The sequence below is a fragment of the Canis lupus genome, chromosome 32 (genome assembly GCF_003254725.2).
Source record: "Canis lupus dingo isolate Sandy chromosome 32, ASM325472v2, whole genome shotgun sequence".
Classification (NCBI taxonomy): Eukaryota; Metazoa; Chordata; class Mammalia; order Carnivora; family Canidae; genus Canis; species Canis lupus.
Window position 1 is genome coordinate 4520935 of NC_064274.1, and position 25863 is coordinate 4546797.

General features: G+C 39.6%; 1 protein-coding gene across 2 annotated transcripts; it reads left to right on the top strand.

Moving 5' to 3' along the window:
- Positions 1–1504: 1504 nt before the first annotated feature.
- On the top strand, positions 1505–24514 carry FGF5 (fibroblast growth factor 5). Of its 2 annotated transcripts, XM_025426711.3 has the most exons (3): positions 1505–2157; positions 9979–10082; positions 21246–24514. In XM_025426711.3, exons 1-3 carry the CDS (start codon positions 1797–1799, stop codon positions 21591–21593), a joined length of 813 nt encoding a protein of 270 aa, XP_025282496.3. In that variant the 5' UTR covers positions 1505–1796; the 3' UTR covers positions 21594–24514. The 2 variants fall into 2 exon arrangements, with proteins under 2 accessions (XP_025282496.3, XP_025282506.3); XM_025426721.3 differs by lacking the exon at positions 9979–10082 and having other exon boundaries at positions 21246–21400.
- Positions 24515–25863: the final 1349 nt, after the last annotated feature.

A 25863-nucleotide genomic window follows, 5' to 3' on the forward strand; every position in this document is an offset into this window, starting at 1 on the left:
GGCAAGTATACTGCTCTGAGGGACTGCTGTCTGTTCTCAAATATCCACTTTCAGGATTGCCTTGTAAGGCTCTGCTTGCCCGCACTAGCTAAAGCCAGAAGTCTAGAGTAGAAAGAGAAGGGGTGTTCAGTCCAGGACAGCATCTTACATAGTGTAATAGGGGCATGTGCCCAAGCTATGCACGTCGTGTGTGATATGACCTTTCTTCCCCACAGTGGCTTCACTGGACCGTACAGGTGATTTTCTGTTTTACAGCTGCTTTGATGTTAGATATTGTAGTCATGGAATATTTCCAATCCTGGAAAACCTAAATGCCTCTTACAAGCTTTTCATTAGTGAGATAGGAACCCTTAAATGGGAATCCAATAATGGATAAAGCTACATCTTAGCATCAACTTCAGCTTATGTGAATCGACCTTATAGGTCACTGTTACAGTCTTTTCATTAAAATGACCAATGAATAATGTATCAGAGTGCAGTTTAAAGCTCCAAATATGTTTGCAGACAAACATTCCAAGAATGCAAGTCAGGTATATTTCTCAGATAATTGACAGTAGAGGCACTGCACACGCGGAAATTCTCGGGTTCTCAGGTTTCCTGAAACCCGGCGCGCGCATCATTAATCATTCATTGGGGTCGGTCCTTCAGTCAACTGCAGCTCAGAGTCAGCCCGAGCGAGCCCTTGGCTAATCCTTCCTGCCAAGGGGATCCTGGGGGGACAGAGGACAACCGGGCGGTCACCCCGTGTGCTGGTGCCCAGACCGGCCTCTCCTGCCCGGCTCCCGAGCGCGCCGAGAGCGGACCGAGAGCTTCCCGTAAGGAAAAGCAAATTCGGCAAAACGTTGAGCACGACCCGGCGTTTCCAGTAGGAAAGTAGCTCGAATCGTGGCCTAGAGACTCAAAGTGGCTCCCCCACTGCCGAATAAACCCGTGCCTTAGCTGCTGAATAAAGCAGAGACCAGCAGCCACAGCAGCCTCCTCCTGCCGCGCGCACTAAAGGCTTCCCAAGTTGGACTGCGAGTCCCGGGGGCGGGGCGGGGGGGGGGTCCCCGCTGCAAGCGCTCTGAAGTGCTGGGAGTCTCCCGGCCCGACTTGTTCCCGAGGGGTTCCCGGGGAGGGCTTGTGCAGGCGCTGTCTGCTCGGCGACGGGAGGGGACCTGGACCTTGGGTGCTGGGTGGGCGGAGTGCGTTGCTGGGACGCGGGTGGGCGAGGTGGGCGAGGACGCGAGCTCCCTTCCCCGTTTGGACCCCCACCCCCCACCCCGGCCCGGCCCGGCCCGGCCCGTTGCGGGTGCTGCTGCCCGGGGATTCGTACGCTCGAGCGGAGCCGAGCGCCGCGCAGCCTTGGCCCCAGCGGGAGGGGCGCGGGGCGGCGCGGGAGGGCGGCCGGGGTGCGTGGCCGGGTCTGCGCGTGCCCGGCGTCGGGGTGCAGCTCGCGCCCTCCCCGCTTCCCCTCCCACTCGCCGTCTCCCATCCCCTCCCGCCTGCACACCCCCGCCCCCGGGGCCGCCGGGCTCCCTCCCGGCCCCGGCCGGAGAGTACACAAAGCGGCGGGTGAGGGGAAGCTTCGCAGGCGTGCACGGAGCGGTGAGGTCACCGGCGGTATAAATATCCCAGGACCCGCGCCGAGCCCCGTTCGAGTGGCCTCCCCGCTCGCTCCCCCTCCCTCTCCTCCCCGAGGCTATGTCCACCCGGGGCGGCGAGGGGGGCAGCGCCAGAGGCACGCAGCCGCGCGGGGGCTGCCGAGCCCAGAACCGGCCCTACAAGATGCGCTTAGAGCCCCCGCGGCTGGAAGAATGAGCTTGTCCCTCCTCCTCCTCCTCTTCCTCAGCCACCTGATCCTCAGCGCCTGGGCTCACGGGGAGAAGCACCTCGCCCCCAAAGGGCAACCCGGACCCGCTGCCACCGGCCGGAACCCGGGCGGCGCGGGCGGCAGCAGCACCAGCGGGGGCACGACGTCTTCCTCTTCTTCCTCCGTCTCCTCCGCCCCCGGGGCTTCGCCGGGCATCCGAGGAAGCGGCTCGGAGCAGGGCAGCTTCCAGTGGAGCCCCTCGGGGCGCCGGACCGGCAGCCTCTACTGCAGAGTGGGCATCGGTTTCCATCTGCAGATCTACCCGGATGGCAAAGTCAATGGCTCCCACGAAGCCAATATGTTAAGTAAGTTGCTCGCGCTCCCGGCAGAGCGCGTCCTAAGCGGACGGCGGGGGACCCGGGAGGGACCGCGGTTGTTTTGCACCCTGGCCGCCCTGGCCGCCCTGGCCCTGGGACCCCGCCGGCCCTCGAAACCGCCGCGCGGGGGGGGGTGGGGGCGGGGGGCTGCGTCTCCCCATCGCGGGTAAGAGGAAAGGCGATTCCCGGCGTGTGCGCTGCCAGGGGCTGGAGCGCGACACGGGCACCTTGTCTCCAGGTTCCCGGGGTCCCCACGAGGGGCCTCCAGCCTGTGTCTGGAGCAAAGAAACAAAAATCTGCCTCTTTGGTTTCTGTTCATCTCCTGCTTCTGTTTACTGAGACTAGCATTTTCTCTTGAGGCATCAAAGTGCATCCCTTTTCCTTGTCCATAACTGAACAGTTTTTTTTTTTTTAGAAGAATCAAGTCTCACATGCTGCCCCCCACAAAGGCCACCAGAAACCCCAAAGTAATATATATTATACATATATTTATCCGTGTTTATGTCTATTGCATATACATATTTGCACATTGTATACATAGAGAACATGTATGTATATTCGAGGGGAGACCAGACATCCCCTGCGTAGAGGAAGGCAGTGATCTGGAAAACCCGACACGTTTGGGGAAGGATACGGGATGGACATTCGGGTGACTGATTTCCGAGTTGGGTTCAGCAACGTTTAGTATGTTGAGACCATGGCAACACCTACCTCGTTAGGAAGCGGCCAGCCTTTGGTCCCCAAGGACAATCAAGGAAAAGTTCTTTATTTTGGAAGGAACTCAGAGGAGGTTCAGTTCCCTCCAGGTGTATTGTGTACTTTTTTTTTTTTTTTTTTTTATGCTAAGCTTTAAATGTTCTTTCGGAGCTTTCTCTTTAGCTCTCTCTCTTCTCCCCTCTGCCCACGGCCTCTTTCCCTCCGCCCCATCTGCCTAGTCTTCCCGGCCTATCACGCCGCCCTGATTGCTCTCACTGCCTCTAGGCAGCTGATGGGGAGACGATCTGGGGGCGCGCGCGGCCCTGGGGCGACCTTGGGGGCTTTCCCTCGGTAGGGCCGGGGCCGGGCCGCTCATGCAGCAGGGGTTGATCCAGCAGACAGACCTCCGGCCGGGCCTGCCAGGTGTCCCGGAAGAGCGCGAAGGTGGCGGGGAGGTTGCGCGGCGGCGTTGGGTCACCTGGCCGTCGTGTGTCAGCCTGGTAGCCCCAGGTGTACTTGACTTGCTTCGCTTCAAACCGGCCCCACGGGCCACCGAGCGTTCGCTGCCCCACGCTGGGGAGGAGCGCGGGCGCCACAGCGGGGCTGGAGGCGCGCGCGTCCTGGGGCGGGGGGCGGCGGGCGGCGGGCGGGCCCCTCCGGGGGTGCAGGAGGCCCGCGGTCCGCGCCGCCCCTGCCTCCCTGCCTAGTCCGGGCCCTCGAGCCGGGCCGCTTGCCGGCCGCCTGCGCGGGTTCGGGCGGCCTGGAGCCCCATCGGGGACCCCCTGCGAGTCCCGGGGCCTCCCGCGCCGCCCGGAGGAGCCTCTCTCCAGGTTTCAAGGTTCATGTCACTCTTTTCAAACAGCTCGCCGTCTTTGGGGTTGAAGGGCAAAGTCTGGTAGGGTGAAGGGGAGTTTGCTGAGATTTCAGGCGCAGCGAGGCACATGCACTTCAGTGTTTCCATTGGCCTTTCTCATCCCCCCCCCACCACCTCTTTACTCCATCAGACACCAGAGCTCATTCCCCACTTCTTCTTCTTTCCACCTTTCTTTTACAGGAGAACTGTTTCTGTGCTGTTCTTGTAGTTTATCCAGGTAATCAGCACCAGCACTAGATAAGTTCTGTGTTCCCAAGGGAGGACCCAAAGTTAGATGCAAAAGCTGCAGGTTGGATCTCTGGGTAAGGGCGGGGGTGGGGTGGGGTGGGGTGGGGTGGGGAGGATAAAGGAATGTATCTAGGGTGGGTTTAGGTATACTGGGGATCTCGGAACACCAGACTCATTCCCAAGATATTCACCTTCTCCTCTTGGAAAAGGCAAAGATTTTTGCAGCTTAGGCCTTGCCATAGAGGGAAGTTATAGAAAAGCATAGGAAGGAAAATGAGAACAGATCAACAAAGAGTACATTCAGCTAAAGGAGGCATTGACCAATATCTGCTATTTCCAAGGTATACTTTATTTTAAAATCCACTTCGAAAGATACCTAAAAAAGAATAGGGATGTTTACTAAACAGCATCTAAGTAAAACCTCCTTAACCGTCCCCAGTTCATTCCAGTTTAGAATAGCCTTTCAGAGTTTGGTTTGTATCTTTCATATGGCTTGCCATCATTCACTCATTCATTCATGCATCCATAACAGGCTACCTGCATCATCATCAAGCTTGACATTTTGATTACTTTTGAGAGTTGGAGGATTTTTTAGTTTGTTTTGCCTTCCATAGATTTTTCTCACAGAGGAAACCATAGCTTAAGTATTTAAATTATGGTGATTTTCTGCTTTGTGATGTCTGGAGTGTCCAATACTACTAACTACGATTTCATTACCATGGATGGATAAAGAATTTATGAAATATGTCATGTTTAGTGGGAAAGCATGTAATTTGGAAATTTAAAATAAGTTTCTGCCCTAAATAGCTGTGAAAGAGAAACAGAAGCCTGCTAATTATTGGGTGGTCATATAACTCTTTGAAAGCAGCACTTGACAGTTTCCCAACACATACATAAACTAAGGCATTGGTCATGGGCTGTTGGTTAGAGGACAGAAGGAAACATTTGCTGTTTAAGTCTCACAAGAGATGCTGAAAGCTGGGACCAAAGAGGACCATAGAGGATACACCAAAAGTTTTACCTTATCATCTCATTTTACTTTCTATGAGTTAGCAGTAATAGAAAACTTACATCTCTTTGGGCTCAGGATGCTACTTCAGAAAAGAATAAAAACTTTGCATCAAACTGTCTTCTAACAGGTTCTTTTAAACTCAGTAATTTTCTGTAATGTTTGTCAGAAGATAAACACACACTCATATGTTTCAGAACTATCATTTGACATTAAAATTTCTGCAAACTGTGAATATTTTCTAAGTTTCGCCATCAGAAGCACACCCTGGTCATAGATTTCGAAACACAATTTATTTAGTTAAGGCATACCACTCAATGTGTTCTTCGCTTCTCTTATACAGTAGTTATCCCAAGTTTTGGAGACAGAAAAGATAGTCAAGCTCATTGCAGATACACTCGTATTATGAAAAAATACTACTGAAAGATGAAGAAAAATGGACAAGATGGATAATAAAATCCAATTATTAAATTGAAACAAAGATTTTAATTTATATGCTTTCATGTTTAGTTTCAGAGCTTCTGTTGACTTACGTGGGGCCACTGATGAATAGGAAGTCAAGTAATTATCAGTTCAGGGAACAGAAGTTGAAGCTATGGCTACACAAGTCAAAGTGTTCACATAAAATATGAAAATTCTGACATATATTCTGACTAAACTGAACCCTCAATTTTACCAATTTTTATTTTTATTTATTTATTTTTAAGATTTTATTTATTTATTCATGAGAGACACAGATAGAGAGGCAGAGACACAGGCAGAGGGAGAAGCAGGCTCCATGCAGGGAGCCCGACGCGGGACTCGATCCTGGGTCTCCAGGATCAGGCCCTGGGCTGAAGGCAGTGCTAAACCGCTGAGCCACCCAGGGATCCCAATTTTACCAAGTTTTAAAAATCAAAATTCACTATCAATGTTGATGTCATGTAAATTCAACCTTTGTATAGTCCCCCATGCCTAGCTAAACCAGAATCTGTAACTGAATAGAAAACATCAAATGGAAGATTTCTGTTACTAATTTAATCACTGAAAACTGCTAAACTGGATATTTCAAGACTCAGATTTGATAAAGATGCAGCATATCTGTTGCTGTGTGAATGCTAGTAGAGAAATTTCAGTTTTAAATTATTTTTCTTTGAGGATTTTCAGATGAGCTGATGAGAGTTTCTGATTACCTGTTATCATGTTATTCACTGAAAAAAGGGGGACACCTATATAATTTTATCGACCATCATTAATAGATTCTTGTATTAAAAAATATGGAAAGGACTAAGGTAAACACCTAGATATATATTTTCTTACTGAAAAAAACTTACTTTGTAATGCATGCCTATGCTTGTAAGTAGGTGGATTAAACAACCTGTGTATAAATTCTTGCCTCCTTCAATCTGGAAGTCAACCCCCAAATTCTACCAAGAGAAAATAGCTCTTTCTGTTAAGTGCTGGTTTTTTCTTTTGATCCTCTTACAGGTTAACACCCTAGGAGAGATAACACATTGTCACTAGCACTGTAATAGGAAACAATTACACTGATCCTCTCCCCATGCCCCATCCCCCAAGCGAGAGAGGGCCAAAGCTGCATAGGGTGTCCTGAAAGACAAAAGAGAGGTAGTGAGAAGGTCAAAGAAAACAATCCAGTTTAGCAAATATTCATTGACTATCTGTCTGATCTGTGAGATACACTTTGGCCTTCCACAATTTTGCTTAGGAATACCATCTTGGCATCCATAATGTGAATTGTGAATTCTCATAAGGTTTATTATTACTGATTCTAATGAGAGTCAGGAAATTATTGAAATTAAGAAAAATTTAGTTTTACAGAAATGTTTTCTGGGATTTATGTATTTGTGATTTAATGCATGTGGATATAAGATACTGTATAGAATTCTTTAGTGAGTTACTGAGATTTGGCATGGTAAAATCAATAATTGCATGATGTCTTGGAGGTGCAGTCAGGAGGTTGAATTGTAGGGCTTGTAGAATCTGCTCCAACATTCTAGTAAAAAAGACACTGTGAAATTACCGTTGAAATTACTTTGGAAATTACGATCTTAATACCGTTCTCAATATTACATCATAATTACATGATTTAGAAGATCATAGCAAAATTGCCTATGTAAAAAATAATTATTTCATCTGATCTCATCTTTATCTTTCCTGCATCCCTCATGATTTTAAATAGAATAATATATGTAAAAGCATGTTTTTAAGTTTTCACTTAAATATAATTTTTATTTCATTTTTTTAAGGATTTAATTTATTTGTTCATGAGGGACAGAGAGAGAGAGAGAGAGAGAGGCAGAGACACAGGCAGAGGGAGAAGCAGGCTCCATGCAGGGAGCCGGATGCGGGACTCGATCCCGGGTCTCCAGGACCACACCCCGGGCCGAAGGCGGTGCTAAACCACTGAACCACCCAGGGATCCCCTAATTTTTCAAAATTATAAAATCCAAAAAAAATTATAAAATCCATTAATTCCCAGGCAATATATCATTTTTATGCTGGAACTTGCAAGAAAAGAAACCAAGCAGTGTATAATAAAATAATAACACTTTCCATGTATGATTTCTTCTTCATATAATTTGTTATGATGCAAATTTTACATAGCATATACACACAGAATGTATATACAGTGTGCTAGCAAACAAGTGACTCAAAATGTGTTTTTTAAAAATAGAATATGTTACTTGTCAGAAGCTATAGTTTACATGGGCAAAGTGGTGCTCCCATTGAACAAATATTTATATTTGTAAGGGACTTTGTCTTGACCTCTCAAATGTTAACCTGTAAAAAGATATATTTAATAAGAATTTTATCTTTTATGCTACCGTGTATTTTTTCACTTACACGTCTGTACAGGTTTGCGTTTGCCAAACCAAGTAATTTTCCAAAGAATGGAATAAAAACTCTCTAGCAATGTAGAATCATGAGTAAGTTGGGGGAAAACATACAACCAACTTTTCTTTTCTACCAATTCCATATTGTCCCTTTTGTGTTTCTCTTATTCCACACATAGACAATTTCTCATATTTCTGTGTCTCGTTTTTTAACACGTTTACACAGCATTCATAATCACGTCCCCCATCTTCCAAATATCTAAAATCATTAATGCTGTTTTAATATCATACTGTAATTGTGATAGAAATATAACTTTGTATCATGTTCTATTTATGCTTTATTAATAACATGATCACAGCATCGTGATATACACATCGTTTATTGTATCTAACTTTACAAAGCATTCTGTATGCTTTGTCACTATTTGATTAAATGATAATGCTTCTAAATCCTTGGGTATGCATCACACACCCAAATAATTTGTACATCCAAATATATTGAAAAGAGCATTTTGAAAACATTTTGAGGAAATGTTTCTTTCAGAGTTTCTTCTTAAAAGCAAGAGTAGTTCCTTTCTAATAGTTTTTTGGGATTTTTTGTTTTATTTTCAAGAAACATACACTAAGAAAGTGGTAGTGGCAGTTTCCTTGAAATGTGTTTTATCTAGTCTGGACTAAATAACTTTTAACAAAGACAATAGTTCTTCAGCTACCCCTTCCCCCCATGAACTTCCTGACAAAGTGTTTAAGAAATCAGGTTGAATAAGCAGCAGTATTTGCTATGATTATAGGTACTAGCTCACATTGTACAAAAAAGTGCTTAATAAAAATATTCATATATAAGTATTTATATATATCATATACATGTATATCCACAGAACTACTTTTTTGTTAACTGAATAATTTTATATGTACTTCAAATACTGCAGGGTGAGGTTACTATTTTTAAAAATTCTGGTAAATTTCTCTATTCAACAGAATACTGTTGAGATATCCTAATTAGTATATATATTCAGAATATTGTATATTGAAAGGTTGAGATTTACTTCCCTTCTTCCATCCTTTCTTCTTTCCTTCCTTTCTTCCTAAGATAAGTCTCTTTATAGCTTTAGTAAAGTACATTATTTTGTTCTCTTCCCCCCCCACATACCTCATGAACTATGGTGTGTGATTCTCCTGACACAGTTGATGGACTTTCAAATTATTATAGGAGACAGAGGATATTGATTTGATATTGCTAACTATGAAATACTAAATATAAGCAATAATGTAATGAAATACCTCATTATTTTTTTTTTTTTTGCCAGGAAAGCCATTTAAAATGCAAGATGTCTCAAAGCATAATGCGTTAAATGCTCATTGAGCCAATAATCCAAAATTATTTATAATGCTTTCAACATCTTTTTATGTGTAATCTTTAAATGAACTACTCATTGAATGATTGAATATGGTGTATATTGATTTGTACTTGTGTAGGTATTATAATTTGGAAAGAGGGATTTATTTCATGTAAATAAATAAAGAATTTGTCTCTGGCTTTCAATGGTTTATATTAGTCTTGGGTCAGACTTTATGAGCTTTAATATTAAAAGCAGTATATTATCTCGATGATAGAAAACAATGGATGAGAATTATTTTGAAAAGTATTTAAAGAAATTCTTTTAGATTCCTTTACAACTTGAAAAAATTCTATGGTTAAATATTGTTGGGACACCTGGGTGGCTCAGTGGTTGAGCATCTGCCTTCAGCTCAGGTCGTGATCCCAGGATCCTGGGATCGAGTCCCGCATCAAGCTCCCTGCAGGGAGCCTGCTTCTCCCTCTGCCTATATTTCTGCCTCTCTCTCAGTATCTCTCATGAATAAATACATAAAATCTTTTTAAAAATTGTTTACTAAAAGTGACTTATCACTTGTAACAAAAAAGGATTACTAATGAATCAGAACTAAATTTTTGAATTTTAAAATTTGTTATTTTAAGGGAACACTTGTGTTCTAGGTTGTTTTTTTTTAACATTAATGAAGGTCATGAAAAATAAGGATGTTAAATACTATGGGTTTTTTTTTTTTAAATCACAGCTATAAAGAATGAAAAGAATCTATGTAGAAATTGAATTCACCATGATTTATAGAGGAGTCTGTGTTTTATTTTGGGATTTCTGTCATCCTAGGTATTTTGGAAATATTTGCTGTGTCTCAGGGGATTGTAGGAATACGAGGAGTTTTCAGCAACAAATTTTTAGCGATGTCAAAAAAAGGAAAACTCCATGCAAGTGTAAGTAGAACCACTTTCTATTTGTTAAAGGTGTTATGGAGATTTTACATTTGTAGAATGGAATGAAATGATTTTCCACATTGTTAGATGAACAATTGGCTCAGAGGACTTAATGATTTCTTGGGTTTTTAAAAAGTATGTGTACACTTAACCAAATTAATTATACATGTTTTTATAAGTAATCATATTCATATTTCATTTACTTGAAAAAATAAGAGTCCACAAAAAACTTAAGAATAAATGATTTTGAAAATAGCACTCTCAAAGTGATCGCCATTATTTATTTCTTAAAATTGGTCCAACTGAGGGAAATATGAGAATACTAATAACACTACATAACAATTAAAATGTGCATTTTTCTCGTGATTGTGCATACTTAGTAGATCAGGTTCTTGTTCAATTTTACAAGCGATTCATGATTTCAAAAATTAGGTGTAAGTAATATATTTTCACAACAATAAGTATGGAGAGAAACCAATAATGAGAAGATTTTGATCTTTCTTAGGGAAATTCAATTTATCCATTTGAAGACTCATTTTGTATTTTTGTTGCATCAAAAACGATACTTCTTAAAATTATGAAGACAATTTTGCACTCAAAAATTTCTTCAAGCTATTTTACATTTTTAAATCAATTTACAAACTACAGATTTCTATTTTTGTCTGAACATGCTCATTAGTTGAGAAGCATTAAAACATTTGAAAGATAATAAACTATGTCAGATTAGTTTTGCTACTCACAGATATGACTTACAGATTTGATTTAGTACATATGCCCAGCACTTAAAAAGTGATGTATGCTTTTTCTGTAGTGTACTAAGATTTGTCACATTACATCATTTTTTCAAGCAATTATTATTTAACTCTTATTCTCTTTGATTTTTACTAAATGAATTGGAGAAATAATCACTTTTCTGGTTTTTGAAGTATATAGGAACTTTTAATTAAGAGTGTAATCAGTTGAAACTTACTATTTATGATTTTTACTTACAGATCTTTAAAAAAATTCATTGAGAATTTCACTTGCTTCAGTGTGTAGGAATTTCAGTTTTCCTTTTTCTAGCATTCAATTTCCCTTTTTCTAAAGGTGACTTGTTAATATCTCATGGAGGGGGTAGCAGAATTCAAGCTATTTCTATAATTATATGAGGACTAAATTAGATAAAACTTTAAAACTTTTAAAACAGTATTTGGTACATTGTAAGCGCTCAATATATACTATCTATTATTTGGTAATCTAAATATAATAGATACTAAAATCTCAGTTGATTGAGATAAATGAAGAACCGTTGCTAACCTCTTTAATCACCAATCAAAAGAATTATAAAAAGATTTACCTGCTTTATCTTCTGAGGTGGTTATTGTAATTCAGCAAACTATAATATTGTTTTCATAAGGTAATCACTCCTCATTTATTTATTTTAAGGGGCAAAGTTCTGCATCACTGCGCAAAAGTAGGACATGCCATTTTATTAAAAAAATTTGATTTAAAAAAATCAGCATGCAAAATAGAAGACAATGATCAAGCACATCTAAACACAATCGCTTTTCCACAGCCTACTTTAAGGTTGTAGAAAATTGAAACACTTTCAGAACCTAAGCATCATCATAAAGTGCAGTGCACTGTAAAGAAACTCTTTTATTGGTTTGTTTAGGGTGAGTACCTTAACTTTTAAATTGTTCTGATTTATGCTCTAGTACATGCAAAAAATAGACTAAACTTGAGCCATCTTAAGGATAATTGCCACACTACTCAAAGTATTACAAATGGATGCCAATTAGAAAGGTCACACCGAGAGGTGAGGATACATGATTCCCCTGTCAAATGCAAGTAACAAATTTTCAGAAATTTGACCCAAATGTTTAAGGATGGCTGGCTGAAATAATGCAGATAATGAAAAAACAGCATCTGTTATTCTTTCTCATCTTGGCAGGCTAAAGTTATTTCATGGAATAATGACTTTTAAACAGTACAAAGCAAGTCTTGCTCTTGTCACTCACTGAAGCTCTTTGATATAAAAGTCATTCTAATGACTTTGAGCTGAATTGTAGATAAAAAATAAAGCCCTACAATTATGTGGATTCTTTTTAAATCAATTGTCCAAGCCCACTTTCTCCTATCTGAGCTTTTATTATCACTTTTTCTTTAGATGGAAACCTAATTAAATTATGAAGTGATTTATTTTTAATAAAGTTTAATTTAGAAATAGTATTAATCCTAGCAATTATCAGTTTTATGCCCAGATGGTTTCTTTCTTGTTTTCTTCTAGTTAAACACATTGAAAAATTGTTCTTGTAACTTTAGATATAATTATTTGATTTAGTTTTGATCTTCACTAAATTGCATTGTCACTTAAAAGGCTGAAAACCTTTATATTCTTATGATTAAATGTGTAATCCATGAGCTGCTTTAAATTAATAAATTAATATGTGCAGAGGCATTTAAAGGGTACTTTATAATCATTTTGCTGTATATACAAGCATATATATATATATATATATACAAATCATGTTGTACATCTGAAGCTTACACAGTGTTAATATGCCAACTGTATCTTAACAAAACTGGAAACATTTGAAATTAATAGAGTTTATTTATAAAGGTAAATAGGGTTTTATTTATAAAAGTAATTATGAACCAGAATTCTGGGGAAAGTAATTCCCACAGTATATTGAAGAATATTAATGGATAATTGTAGATTTTCAACTCGGTTTTTATAGTAATGATTAGAATGCTAAAAATTAGTTGCTAGGCACAGACAATGTATTTGCACAGTTCTTTAAAAGCTCTTTTACTCACATTATCTCATTACATGATTAGGTGAGGAAAGAGTCTTAGATATGTTAACTCATTTCCCAAGTTAACACAGTTAACAAGTGACTGAACCAGAACCATCCTTTTAAATTTCTCTTTCTCTGTAAATGCTATAATGCTTTTTAGGGAAAAGCTAGTTGAAAGAAGACACTAAGTTTTGTTTGGAACCAGGTACATTGTTTTCTAGGAATTAATAATCACATAGTTTAATAATATTTTCATACTACATGTTAAAGAATAAATATTGGGGTATGTCCTTACAGTATTTTTCTTGTGCTGTGGACCCCCTTACCCAAGCTCTGTTGGGACTCTTTTTTTCCCATTTATTTCTGTGTCTCTGGTATTTGACTTTAAAGTCTAGAGAAGCAGAGGGATTGTTTGCCACAGAACTTTTCACAGACTTTTACACGTTGGTCATTCAATATGATGATACGTTGCATAGGGAACACCTTTCAAGATGAACTTTCAAAGCAGAAGAGAGCTCTGTTTTGTTCACTGAGATTTTTCATTTAGAAAACGCTTCATTATTCGCAGACGCAAAGATGGTGGATAGAAATAAGAGCCCAGAATGATTACACTTAGGCAACATTCGTGCTGATTTCTTTCTGTAATTCAGTAAGAGAAATTGTATTAGAACTTCATCTCTGTGTGTGCTTCTTCCGGCACTCATTCAGCCTACAGAATCTAGCAACCCACATGCAGCTCTCCTTACAGTCTTTACCAATATCCTCCAAATATACAGGGCAGCCAGATTCCTACCGAACAGGTTTTTTCAGCATTCTTTATGAGGAAGAAGGTGTCTGGTCTTCTCAAGATGTACTGGGAATCAATGAGAGTGGGAGTAGATGCCTCCCTGATTGCTGTGAGGGTTCGTCAGAGCCTTCTCTGTGACCTACACTCTCCTTCTCAATTTTCTGGGCTGAGGTACTTGTGGAAATGAGCTTACTTCTCTTTGTCACTGTCTCTCTGCCTGCTTGTCTGTTCCTGTTCCTTCCTCACCCTGTTCCTGCTCTCTCCTCAGGTTTGTTTTATCTATCAAAATCCCCCTAGAAAGCCTTTCTGGATTTATCTGAGGTAGGTTCAGATGTAGGAGTGAGAGACCTTGAGTGTAGTGGTTATGAACACAGATTGCGTCAATCTAGTTAAATTAAACCTAGTCATTTTACTTAATCTTTCTCTTCCTTGGTTTTATCAACTATAAAAAGAAGGAAAACTAAAGGAGCAATCTATTGTGATAGTTGAGCGGTTTATTTATTTATTTATTTATTTATTTATTTATTTATTTTTAAAGATTTATTTATTTATTTATGATAGACATAGAGAGAGAGAGAGAGAGAGAGAGAGAGAGAGAGAGAGAGGCAGAGACACTGGAGGAGGGAGAAGCAGGCTCCATGCAGGAGCCTGACGTGGGACTCGATTCTAGGTCTCCAGGATCAGGCCCTGGGCTGCAGGCGGCGCTAAACCTCTGCGCCATCGGGGCTGCCCAGTTGAGTGGTTTAAATGAGATAATACATATAAAACACTCAGCATAGTGCCTGGAAAGTATTCAGCATTTCATTTTAAAAAGATCTTCCTTAATTTGCTCTCAGGCAGCTGTATAATGATCCAGTCTCCTCTCTCAGAACAAGACTTTGTGATTTGGGGGTTGGACAGCTGTGACCCCTCAGATATTTAGACCAGCCCCAAATCCTTTTTTATCATTGACCTTTTTTTGTGTAGGTCCAAATTTTTTGTGCCTACGAAGTCCCTTATCTCCAGAGTTTTCCTTTTTTTCAAGGAGCCTAATTTGAAAGCAAAATTCCCAGGCGCAAGCTCTTAAAGAGGCAAAGATTTCTTCAATCATAATCTCATAATTCTTTTAAAGCCCTGGTGCATTTTGTTTTTCCCTAAAGAAAATGTAAATCCTGAACAAGATGGTTATAATGCATTTTTCAGCCTTTTTTAACAAAGTATGCATGATAGCTCATTGCCTATTGGGAAAAAACATTCTAGCTTATTTTAAAGGTCCAGAGAGAAGCATGTGGTGGAATTATTTTTGTTTCTCAGGGTTTTAGGGGATCATGTTTGGAAGGAAAGCTAATTGCAGAGTTTACGAAACAGGCATGGAATGTGTGCTTGATCAGCCCTAAGCAAGGACTAGAACGTCTTCCTTTCCTGGTTTCAGAGGGTGCCAGCTGGCTTGCCCAGAATGGGAGTCTGGACTGGACTTCCTGCGCTGGGGGCAGTGTGAGGAAGAGTATGCAGCCTTAATAGCTAGGCATGTTTACTGAAAGGGGAAATGGAGACTTGAGCAATATTTACCATCATTCTAAAAAAATAACGTATTAAGCACTACACTCTCCCAGTCGAGCCCAGGAGTTCTATAAAGGCATTTGAGTAGAAATTCTACCTGCCCTCTAAGGGCTTTCAATTTACATAGTAAAACCAAATGTCCAGCAATGTAGGCTAAAAAAACGGGCTCAGGGCCCTGCCTTTACAGTAAATGTCAGTTTTCCCTTAATTTCACAGTATGTTAATCTAGCTAGAGAGCCTGTTTTATTGAGGAAATCTGGATGTGATGCATTGACTTGTAGCTTCAGAGATCCATTTTAGCCCAACATGAGGGATGGTGTTCTTGTTCTTCATTGGTTTGGGGGAATGGTATTGTTCTTCATCAGTATTTTAACATGGATCAACTTTAAGACAAGTCTAGGAGATGCCCTTGGGTTTGTGTGGTGTTAAAGAGCTGGAACCTAGGAAACTGGGAAATTGGAGCTTTAGGTCACAGGTGCCCAACCTGGCACTTGGTAAACATCGGGCTTTCGTGGATCGTTTTCTTTACTTGTCTGCCTTGGAGAATTAGATAATAGTGCCTTGCTCGTCATGAGATTATTGTGAGAGTGAAATAAGAGATGTAAAATCCCTGGCCTATAGGAGCCCCCAGTAGCTCAGTTTTTTGAGTTAAGAAGAACATCAGAGAGAAAACTCTTAGCTTGCCCGCATCAGATCACACAGGATGCTGGTTAATGAGGCAATTCCAAGGACTCCGCCTTTGATTTACTAAGACACAATCTCTGGAGGTAGGGCCTGGGGAATCTGCATTTTGCACTGGCTCCTGGAGTACTTTTAAGTCAATTCATAAAGTTTGGAGGGTGAGAAATCCTGTGGTTCGTATTCTTCGTTACATTACCTCAGGTCGGTTTATTATTAAATCCAGCTTGCATATTCCCTTGGTCACTCAGGATGAAGAATCGAGACATAGAATGGACAGATGTCCAGTGCCAAACAGGAAGTAGGCTCTGCCCTGAAGATAGCATAGTATGGCTGCAACCCCTAGAAGGAGCCTATGCAATCAAGAGTAAAAGGCACCCCTTTGGGCGCATGCTGCCCTGCATTGGGGTATTCTGTGTGGAAGCTGTTGGAGCAGGGTCTGCCTTTTAGCTTTTAATCACCACCAAAGGAGGATGTTTTTGTTTGGGGGAACATCCACCACAATGATACAAAGCAGCCTAGGATACAGGCACCTTGGAGGGGCAGCCCCATATGTGGGAGTCGGGATGGGATGGAAGAAGCACTGAAAGGAGGCAGGTGTGCGTGCAGTAAGGGAACTTTGCTTAAAGTACAGTTTGGTTTATAATTGTTTTTTTTTTTATTACAGTTTATTTTAATTATTTAATAATATCACAGCCCACAATAACATTTTAATTATTTGTATTTGGTTAATTATTTCTTCATAAGGTTTTTCAAAAAAGGGAGGCAAATCAAAGAAAACAAAGTGAAATGAAGAATGGAAATTGATTTTAATTTTTTTATTTATCCCACAAACTCCAAGCATTGTACCGGTGTTGGTCCAGATTCCCTCCTATCCCCATACCCCTTGCATATACTACCTATCTACTTCTGTTGTTGCACCAAGTGAGAATTGCTGCTTGCTTGCATAGCCTAACTCATTCACTGCAAGATCCTCAATCATCACACAACAGGATATTTACTAAGGAACAAAACTATGTTAAGAGGTTTTAGAAAGCTTCTAAAAAATAATGTTTCAGAAAGAATTTTCTGTTTGCCTTACTTGAACCTCAGATTTCAATTAAGCAGAATTAGTCCTTTCTAAAATATCCCAGTTAATCAAAGTTTCTTTGAACTGAATTTGACCTTTCTTCTAAACATCCATTGTGAGTTCTCACTGTGTGAAGAGATGAGTACAATCAAGGCACAGTGTCCTTCTAATCCAAAATTTCTTGTTTTCCTTAATTGCATTCTTTTCCCTCCTCTGAAGAATTAGGCTCTCCAAGCAAAAATAGTTTTAAGTTTTATTTATTTGGTCCATGAGGACTATATTAAATTACATCAGGACTATGTGAAATTACCTAAAAGTTAGCTGATATTTCATTTTAATTTTGCAATTATTATTTGTTGAATGTAACTTGTTTTTACACTTGCAAGATCAAGGAGAAATTAAGAGAAAAACATATAATTTAACTCAACAAAGAACATGGACAGCGCCATGTCTGTATTGTTTCTCATTGTAAAAGTGGCAACTAGCACAGTGCCTGACATGGGATACATAATCAATAAGCAGCTGTCATTAGACTTGTAAACTACAAATTTGAAACAAAGGTATGGTTTCTTTAAGAACATTTTAGTGTTTGGTCTCATAGTGGCCAATGGTGCTAGCAGGAAGAGGTGATGGGGGTTCTGAATTCAGTAGCTTATTTGAAATTTCATTCACCTCTCTACTTCACACCTTAACAACAGAAAAAGTCTTCATGGCAACCTCACTTTTTCTAGAAAAATAACGTAGTTCTATTATTTAAAAATATGTATTTTGCCAAAGCACTTCTTACAATTCACAGATTTATTTTTTTATTTTTTAAGATTTTATTTATTTATTTGAGAGAGAGAGGAGAGAAAGAGCATGAGCAGGGTGGGGAGTGCCAGAGGAAGTGGGAGAAGCAGACTCCCTGCTGAGCAGGGATCCTGACTTTGGGCTCTATCTCAGGACTCTGGGATCATGACCTGAGCAGAGGGCAGACGCTAAGTCAACTAAGCCATCCAGATGCCCCAATTCACAGGAGATTTAAAAAATTAAAAGTAGCTTGGAAAATGTATTATCCAAAACTGAGTAATGGTAAATGTATATATATTTAAATAACTGTATATTTAAGACCTATATTGCTTACTGACTCTCTGCTACAAAAATGGTTCATGCATGATATTAGGGACAGAAATTCATTGCTTAGAGTCACCATCTTGTCTGAACAAGGGCAGGAATAGTGACAGAAGCAGTCAATCCCTCAAGAAGAAACTAGATCTCCTGATGAAAAAATTCATTGAAATGTTTGTTTCAAATAGTTCTGTTCCATCACAGCTGGGCAAATTTTTCAGACAAAACATTAATTTAGAAGTCAATTAAGAAAGCCAAAATAGTCTGACTGCCTTTACTCCTATTCTAATGAAGGAGCTGGAAAGGCTGCGGGGCTGCCAGTAATGCACGGGTCCTCAGGTTCTGGACATCTCTGCCCCCAGTAACAGGTAACCCTTGAAAAATCTAGAGCTAAAATCTATTTCCTTTTTTTTTTTTTAAGATTTTATTTATTTATTCATGAGAGACACACAGAGAGAGGCAGAGACACAGGCAGAGGGAGAAGTAGGCTCCCCACAGGGAGCCCGATGTGGGACTCGATTGCAGGACCCCTGGTATCAGGCCCTGACCTGAAGGCAGACGCTCAAACACTGAGCCACCCAGGCGTCCCTAGAGCCTGAATCTTAAGAAAGAACTTAAGAACACAAATCTTAAGGAGGAAAAGAGTAAGGTTTTAAATGGAATAATTTTAGGAGGTGGAGTTGGTGGACTTTCACCCATATGAAGACTCTAAGATAGAATTGCTATAGGTTTACATTGCCATGGTGAGTGTGTGTCAGTAAAGAAATAGTTAAATAATGCAGTATACTTAAAAAAAAAACTGTCAAAACTGAATAAAGAAATCACTGCTATCCTTTTTTCAGGAAAATGGATTTTTGCAAAACAAGAGTAGAGGTCAGGTCAAGGTATAACGTATTATATATCTTTAAAAATATTTTTCAAGTACATTTGAGGAAAAAAAATATGAGGCAGGGTAAATATACCTGCTACTCTCTGATGAAACCTCCTATACCTTTTCTAAAATGCTTATTGTTTTATGTAGCAGAAAACATTACAGATGACTATAGGTTTTATTTTAAAATAAAACTTCAGTATTATTGAATGAAGTGGGAGAGCATTTAAGTCCTTTTAAAACCTAAGCAACCATAAAAACATCTACATTTGACAGGAAGTCTTTTCAATAAAAAATAGGAATAGTAAATGTATACTCTACTATAATGACGTCAGCACAGCACCCTTGGCCTAGCCATAGGCTGGTAGGGTATGCTAGGAAGAGAGGGATGCCATGGTGGTGGCTCTTTAAAACATCCGCTTCCAGCTGCTAGAGATCAAATCCAGCAAATCACCAGTACGCTTGTGGAAGTTCTAGATATATATAACTCCATAGCCTTCAAGTAAAGAGCTTTATTGATTGAACTATACTTGAATGTAAATAAATTGGGTAAACTGTCATATATAATGTAAACGTGCTGTTGGAAGCCCTTGAAATTGGTTGTCTACCAGTATTGTCAGTACTTTGCACAAGTCAAAAAATTAATGTGACCATCAACAGTAGATTTACATAGACTGCCTTCCAGCATTCTGACTTTCAGATGACAGCGTTGTGCGGAGAAAAGATTGGCTTAATTAGAAAAACCAAGATAAAAAAAGAAATCTTAATTCCAGTACAGTACCTTTTGGTCTGATATGAAAAGGATATCATCTATATATTTAGTGTTTTTCTCTGTAGACATCAACATATTTGGTATTCACAAACCCGGGAATTCTAGGCAATGGTGCTCCTTGAAATTGTGAAACATGGTGGTCTGGCCTAGGATAGGAATTCTCTTTCTTTGGGAGTTTTGGCCTCTTTTGCATTTGATGAAAGCTACCCATATTTTCCTTAGAAAAATATTTTGGTACTCACAGGAGCCCTATGGATAAGGATGTGGTTAAGGAGCCTAAAGCTAAGACCTTGATTGGCAGAATCGTAGGTCTGATTCCGTGCTCATATTCTTCCTCCATACATTTTCCTTTAATTCCTCAACAAAATTGTCTGTTAAAAATTTAATTAGAAATTTCGAAGTAACTTAAAAACAGTAACAGAATTCAAATATATTAAAAGTTCCTCTTGTTTTTATGTACATTGATGTTATTTCACTAAGTACACAGTAAACAGAAAATCATCAGCATTGCAAGCACGGTAAACTACGGATTTTCAGAGCCCTTCCTGGCCCACGTGGTCAGCCCTACTTCTTCTTCCTCCCACCACACATCCTATATGGAAGTCAACACCTGTAGCAGGGTCGTGCTGACCTGTGGACACACTGTTCCTGCTCTGAGAACACTTTCTTATGTCACCTGCCTTGCTAGTATCTTGTTGTACTTGAAAACGTAGCTCAGATGTCACCTTTTCTAGAGAGATTTCCCTACCCTCTGCCTGGTCACTTCCATCCTCTTAGATTCCCTTCCTCTATGCTACCTCAAGGGCAGACATTGCGTGTGTGTGTGTGTGTGTGTGTGTGTGTGTCTGCAGAGGGAGAGAGAGAGAGAGAGATCTGGATGAGGTATTGCTAGTGACTCCAAAAGTAAATTTTTTCTTCTTGGCATCAATATTCTCTCCTGTATCACTGTGTGAAGATGTATTTTTTCCTAAAGAACTCTAACACATGCAATATTAATAGGGCCATATGCTACCCCTCTCTCAGCACCATGAATCACACTGCTAACACTGAAAAATGTATTCTTGTTTCAAAGGAATAATATGACCCCATTTCTCCGAACATGAATTCCTGTTTTACGAGGCAATTGTTCCTTAGTAATTCAGTTCTATTTATTTTCTCGATGGCTTAAGAGGGGGGAAAAAATCTTAAAATATTAAAAGTCAATTTTTTTTTACTGCCAATCTCAAAGTAATTTAGAACCATAACAGAATTTCAATATAACACAGTTCCTGTTATCATTTTTATATAATTATTGATACTATTTCACTAAGTACATAGTAAACCGAAATCGGCATTACCAGGATGAATAAAGTAGGAGGACAGAAATGCACACGGTATTTTAAAGCAACCTTTTGAAAGAAGCAAACGTCTTTGCAAAAGAGAACAGGGAGGCGGTGGGGGGAGGCCTGGGAGGAAGGCTTTGGTGAACAGTTTTTGGGTTTCCTTTTACCGCAGAAGACCTCATTTTATTAGATGCTGAAATATTGGTACGACCTCAGCTTCTTCTTCTCTCCCCCCCAGGCCAAGTTTACAGATGACTGCAAGTTCAGGGAGCGATTTCAAGAAAACAGCTATAACACCTACGCCTCCGCAATACACCGAAGTGAGCCCGCGGGCCGGGAGTGGTACGTGGCGCTCAACAAGCGGGGCAAGGCTAAGCGGGGCTGCAGCCCGAGGGTCAAACCCCAGCACGTCTCCACCCACTTCCTGCCAAGGTTCAAGCAGCTGGAGCACCCAGAACTTTCTTTCACAGTTACTGTCCCTGAGAAGAAGAAGCCACCCAGCCACGTCAAGCCAAAGGTTCCCCTGTCTGCTCCTCGGAAAAGTCCCAACACAGTGAAATACAGACTCAAGTTTCGCTTTGGGTGAGACTCCGCGTGGCCTGGTGAGAAACCATGCCTTGCCCTCGGGAGGCTGCATGGGTCTTTACAGCTCCCAGAAGAGCGAAAACAACACAACACAACACAACACAAAACACAAAGAACCGTTTGGATGCAGCCGCAAGCTCTACCTACTACCCTGCATTGAAGTCAGGCCGTTCGTTTCACTGCGGCTGAAACAAAAACGTCCTCTGACGGGGACTGCACTGGAATTGTGTGTTTGATGCCGGGAGCGCCAAGACGTTTCGCTTTAGGTTTAGTGCACGCTCTGTATTTTCAGAAAGTTAAACAGCGCGGACTATGTGATTTTCTGGCTTTTACAGATCAACACGAAAGAACATACATGGATACATTTCTATTTTTGGTTTCCAAAGAATATTTTGATGCAGATAAAATATTTTATTAACTTTTTTTTGTTTTTTGGTTTTTTAAAGTACCTCTGCATTGAGCATATTTTCTTACTTTTATTATTTTAATTAATATGACATAACCATTTGAATGCAGTTTATGAATATAAATGTGTTTATAGCCCATTTGTAACAAGTGGATTTTTTCATTTTTCTTATTTATTGCACTTTTGATTATTATTATTATAATTTTTTTTTTTTTTTACCGTACCGCAGATAATGTAAGTTTAGTTCTTCATCTTAAAAATGCTTAAATCCTCTTCAACGGCACCAAAGGCTTAGGTCTATGCATGTGTGCATGTGCGTGCACGCGCGCGCGCGCGCGCGCGCGTGTGTGTGTGTGTGTGTGTGTGTGTGAATTCATGACAGTATGTAGAATCCTACCCCTTTGGTGGCTGGGCTGCAACGGGTTAGGGTTAAGGAGAAGATATTAGGATTTTTGATGGAATTACAATCTGGAGGTAAGGAAAAGGATTCTAGGCACAAGTACACTACGTTTGCAGCATTTATTGGGATCTAATTCTGCCTTGCCTGTATTTCTCCTTTTATCTACCCACCCTGCCCTCATTCTTGAACAGCTGGAGGAATACATTTTATTCTGTCCATCAAGCACACACTATGAAACCAGAGTGCTTTAAAATACCTCTTGTGTGACCCTCTGCTATCCCCACTGTAGAGATCCACGGGTAGCAACCCACTTAGCAGAAAAACGTGAAGACCTGTAGGAGATGAATCATGCCACAGCTATGCACATCGAGTCCCATTGTCAAAAATATTCTTATTACTCAGACTAGAGCCCTTTGAGTTTGCTATCCTAAAGGTAATCGTTCCAGTGAATAGACAGCCCTTTAGGATAGATACTTTCTGATGTAGATTTTTTTAAAAGCTGGCCATGCGGTATGGGGAATTTAATTTGGGAACTTGATCATTGAAAGTGGCACTTAATTCTCAACCCGCATACTGAATATTGGGCATGAATCACGGAAAATTTAACTTGAGAGAATTTACATAATTTATATGTTTTCTTGGGCAATCATTTCTATGAAGTTCTATAAAATGTGAGTGTTTACATTCAGAAATGTGCCAATAAAAAAAAGTACAGTTAAAGCTTAGAAGTATGTCTTTCACAGGAAGAACAAGAGTTCACAGAAAGCTTGTGTTTTCTATTTAAGGACGCTTCTTTTAAAAGATCCTGACAAACTTTTTTAAGGTATGGTTTATTTCGGTGCATAAATGTGCAGTAGAAATTTATCACAATTGAACCAACTACTACTTACACAGATTGCTTTTTTTTAAATGGAAACAAACTATACACGTATAATATGAAATCACCGATCAGCAAAAACATCACGCCTATACTCTAGTATCATATTTTATTATAAAGTCAATAATCTGACTAAACATTGTTTGCATTTAATGCATGATTTTTAAAAATATAAAATGAAATACTACAAAAATTTTCTTTATACAATTCTCTTGGGTTAAATGAAATAAGATTTTGGAGACGAATATGTCCAACTGTTATCCAACTGGCATATCACCTAAATGCACAGTACAAAGCTGAAAATAGCCTTTAGTTTATTCTAATATGTTAAGAATTGTGCACCATGTATCAAGTTCTTAGTACACAGGAAAAATTAAAATCGTAAAACAGAACAGTAGACATGAGTTCCTAAATGGGCAAGGAAAAGATGGTATTAATGATGATTAACAACAAACTAAATTAATGCATATATTATATTAGGCTAATGCTGCTGGTAGTTTAAACCATAAAATAATAGCTTATCTTGTAGTCCTAGTTTGATTTGATTAGTATATGAAACTCAAAGTAGGATAGTTACTAAATATATGTTATGCAAGTCAGGACTCATTAATTTCAAAATTTAAAGGCAAGCTAAAATTTTTTTAAAAATCTAAGTTACACGTATCTTCAGTTTACTGGCCATACACAAGTACATTTAATTAATGCTCACTGAAGCTTAAAGTTACCTAAATTAATTAATTGAAGGAACTCAGGTACAGAAAACATGTATAAATATAACTCCTTACTACTACCTAGAACTTTTGATGAAGGGTCCTTGCTTATGTTGTTTTTGATAATTTTTAAGTAACTTGGCCCACCTAACATCAAATGAAGTTGTTTAATCATGATTATGTTTATCTAAAAACATCAGTGATTTGGCATTAAAATTTAGGGACCTAATGGGCCTAGGAGAGAGATGGCAAATACCTTCCTATTGACAATTCAGTTTTACTAATTATATTATGCTTAATTTAATTTAAGATATTCTTTATTTGGAACATCTATAGAGATAAATAGAGGTTAACAATAAGATGTAATAACACTGTGGTTTTTATTTCACAAATGATACTGTCACTTCCTTCTAAAGAAACTAATTTGAGAGTGTGGGTGTATATAAATTATCTTCGTTCTTTTGCTGAGTTATAGTGGGCCAGGAGTTCAAAATCATGTGATGACAATAAAGGATAACGACAAAAGTTATTTCTGAATATAATAATTCTATTGTTTTAGATGACTTTGCTCCTTGAAAGTGAAAATAAAACACCATAAATCTGATAGGTAAATTTTCTATAAAACTGATCTTGAAATAGAAAATTAAATAATTTTCTTAAATTAACATTTTTTACCCTTCCAAAAGACAAAGAGACTAAGCTGCGGCTTCCCACATTTTTAATAACAGAATGAAAATATTGCACAAACTGAAACCTTGAATTATGGCACCACTTTTACAGTTGCAGAAAATTGCTTGTACATTTAACTTTTTAAATTTTATTTATTTATTTATTTATTTATTTATTTATTTATTTATGAGAGAGAGAGAGAGAGAGAGAGAGAGGGAGAGTGGCAGACGGAGAGAGAGGGAGAAGCAGACTCCCCACTGAACAGGACCATGGGATCATGACCTGAGCCAAAGGCAGACACTTAACTAAGCCACCCCGGTTCCCCTGTACAGTTAATTTTAAAAATAAAAATATTGCTGGCATGGCTGCATTGAGAGACAAACAAAAATAATTTATCAAAGGAGTTCTTTTTTTTTTTTTAAAGTTTTTTTGTTTTTTATTTATTTATGATAGTCACAGAGAGAGAGAGAGAGAGAGAGAGGCAGAGACACAGGCAGAGGGAGAAGCAGGCTCCATGCACCGGGAGCCCGACGTGGGATTCGATCCCGGGTCTCCAGGATCGCGCCCCGGGCCAAAGGCAGGCGCTAAACTGCTGCGCCACCCAGGGATCCCTATCAAAGGAGTTCTACACTTCCTTTAAGATTTATTTCATTGCTACATCTAAATTTTGATCATATGAAATCTTTTTTTAAAAGTTTTGAGAGAAGGAAACTTCTGGCTAAATAAACATGACTCATCAGCTTTTGTCTTTTAGTAGTCAGTCCAATTGTACTAGCCAGTTTTTGAGATAAGATTATCATATAATTTATTAGTCAAAGAAAAGACTTAGCTCCTCCATCTGACTTTGCCTGTTGGAAAGTCTCAGGTGAGGGAAGGGAGGAGAACCCAACCCCAGCTGAGCTGATACAGGCGCTTTTACATTTAAGAACCACAAACATTCAGATATACCATGAGACAATTGACCTACAAATCATCCATCAGTATGTAATTTTATGTAGTAAAAATAGTGGATTAGAAATCAAGAGCTCTTACACACTTTTTATTTATTAAATTATCTTTTTTTCTGACTCTGCCATATATTTACCACAAGTCACTGTCTAGCCCTTGTTTCATTGTCCATCATATAATCTTTAACATCATTTCCAGCTTTGTCATCATTGATTGGATGAGTCTTAAAACGTTGAGGTAGGAAAAAAAGGACATGGTTCC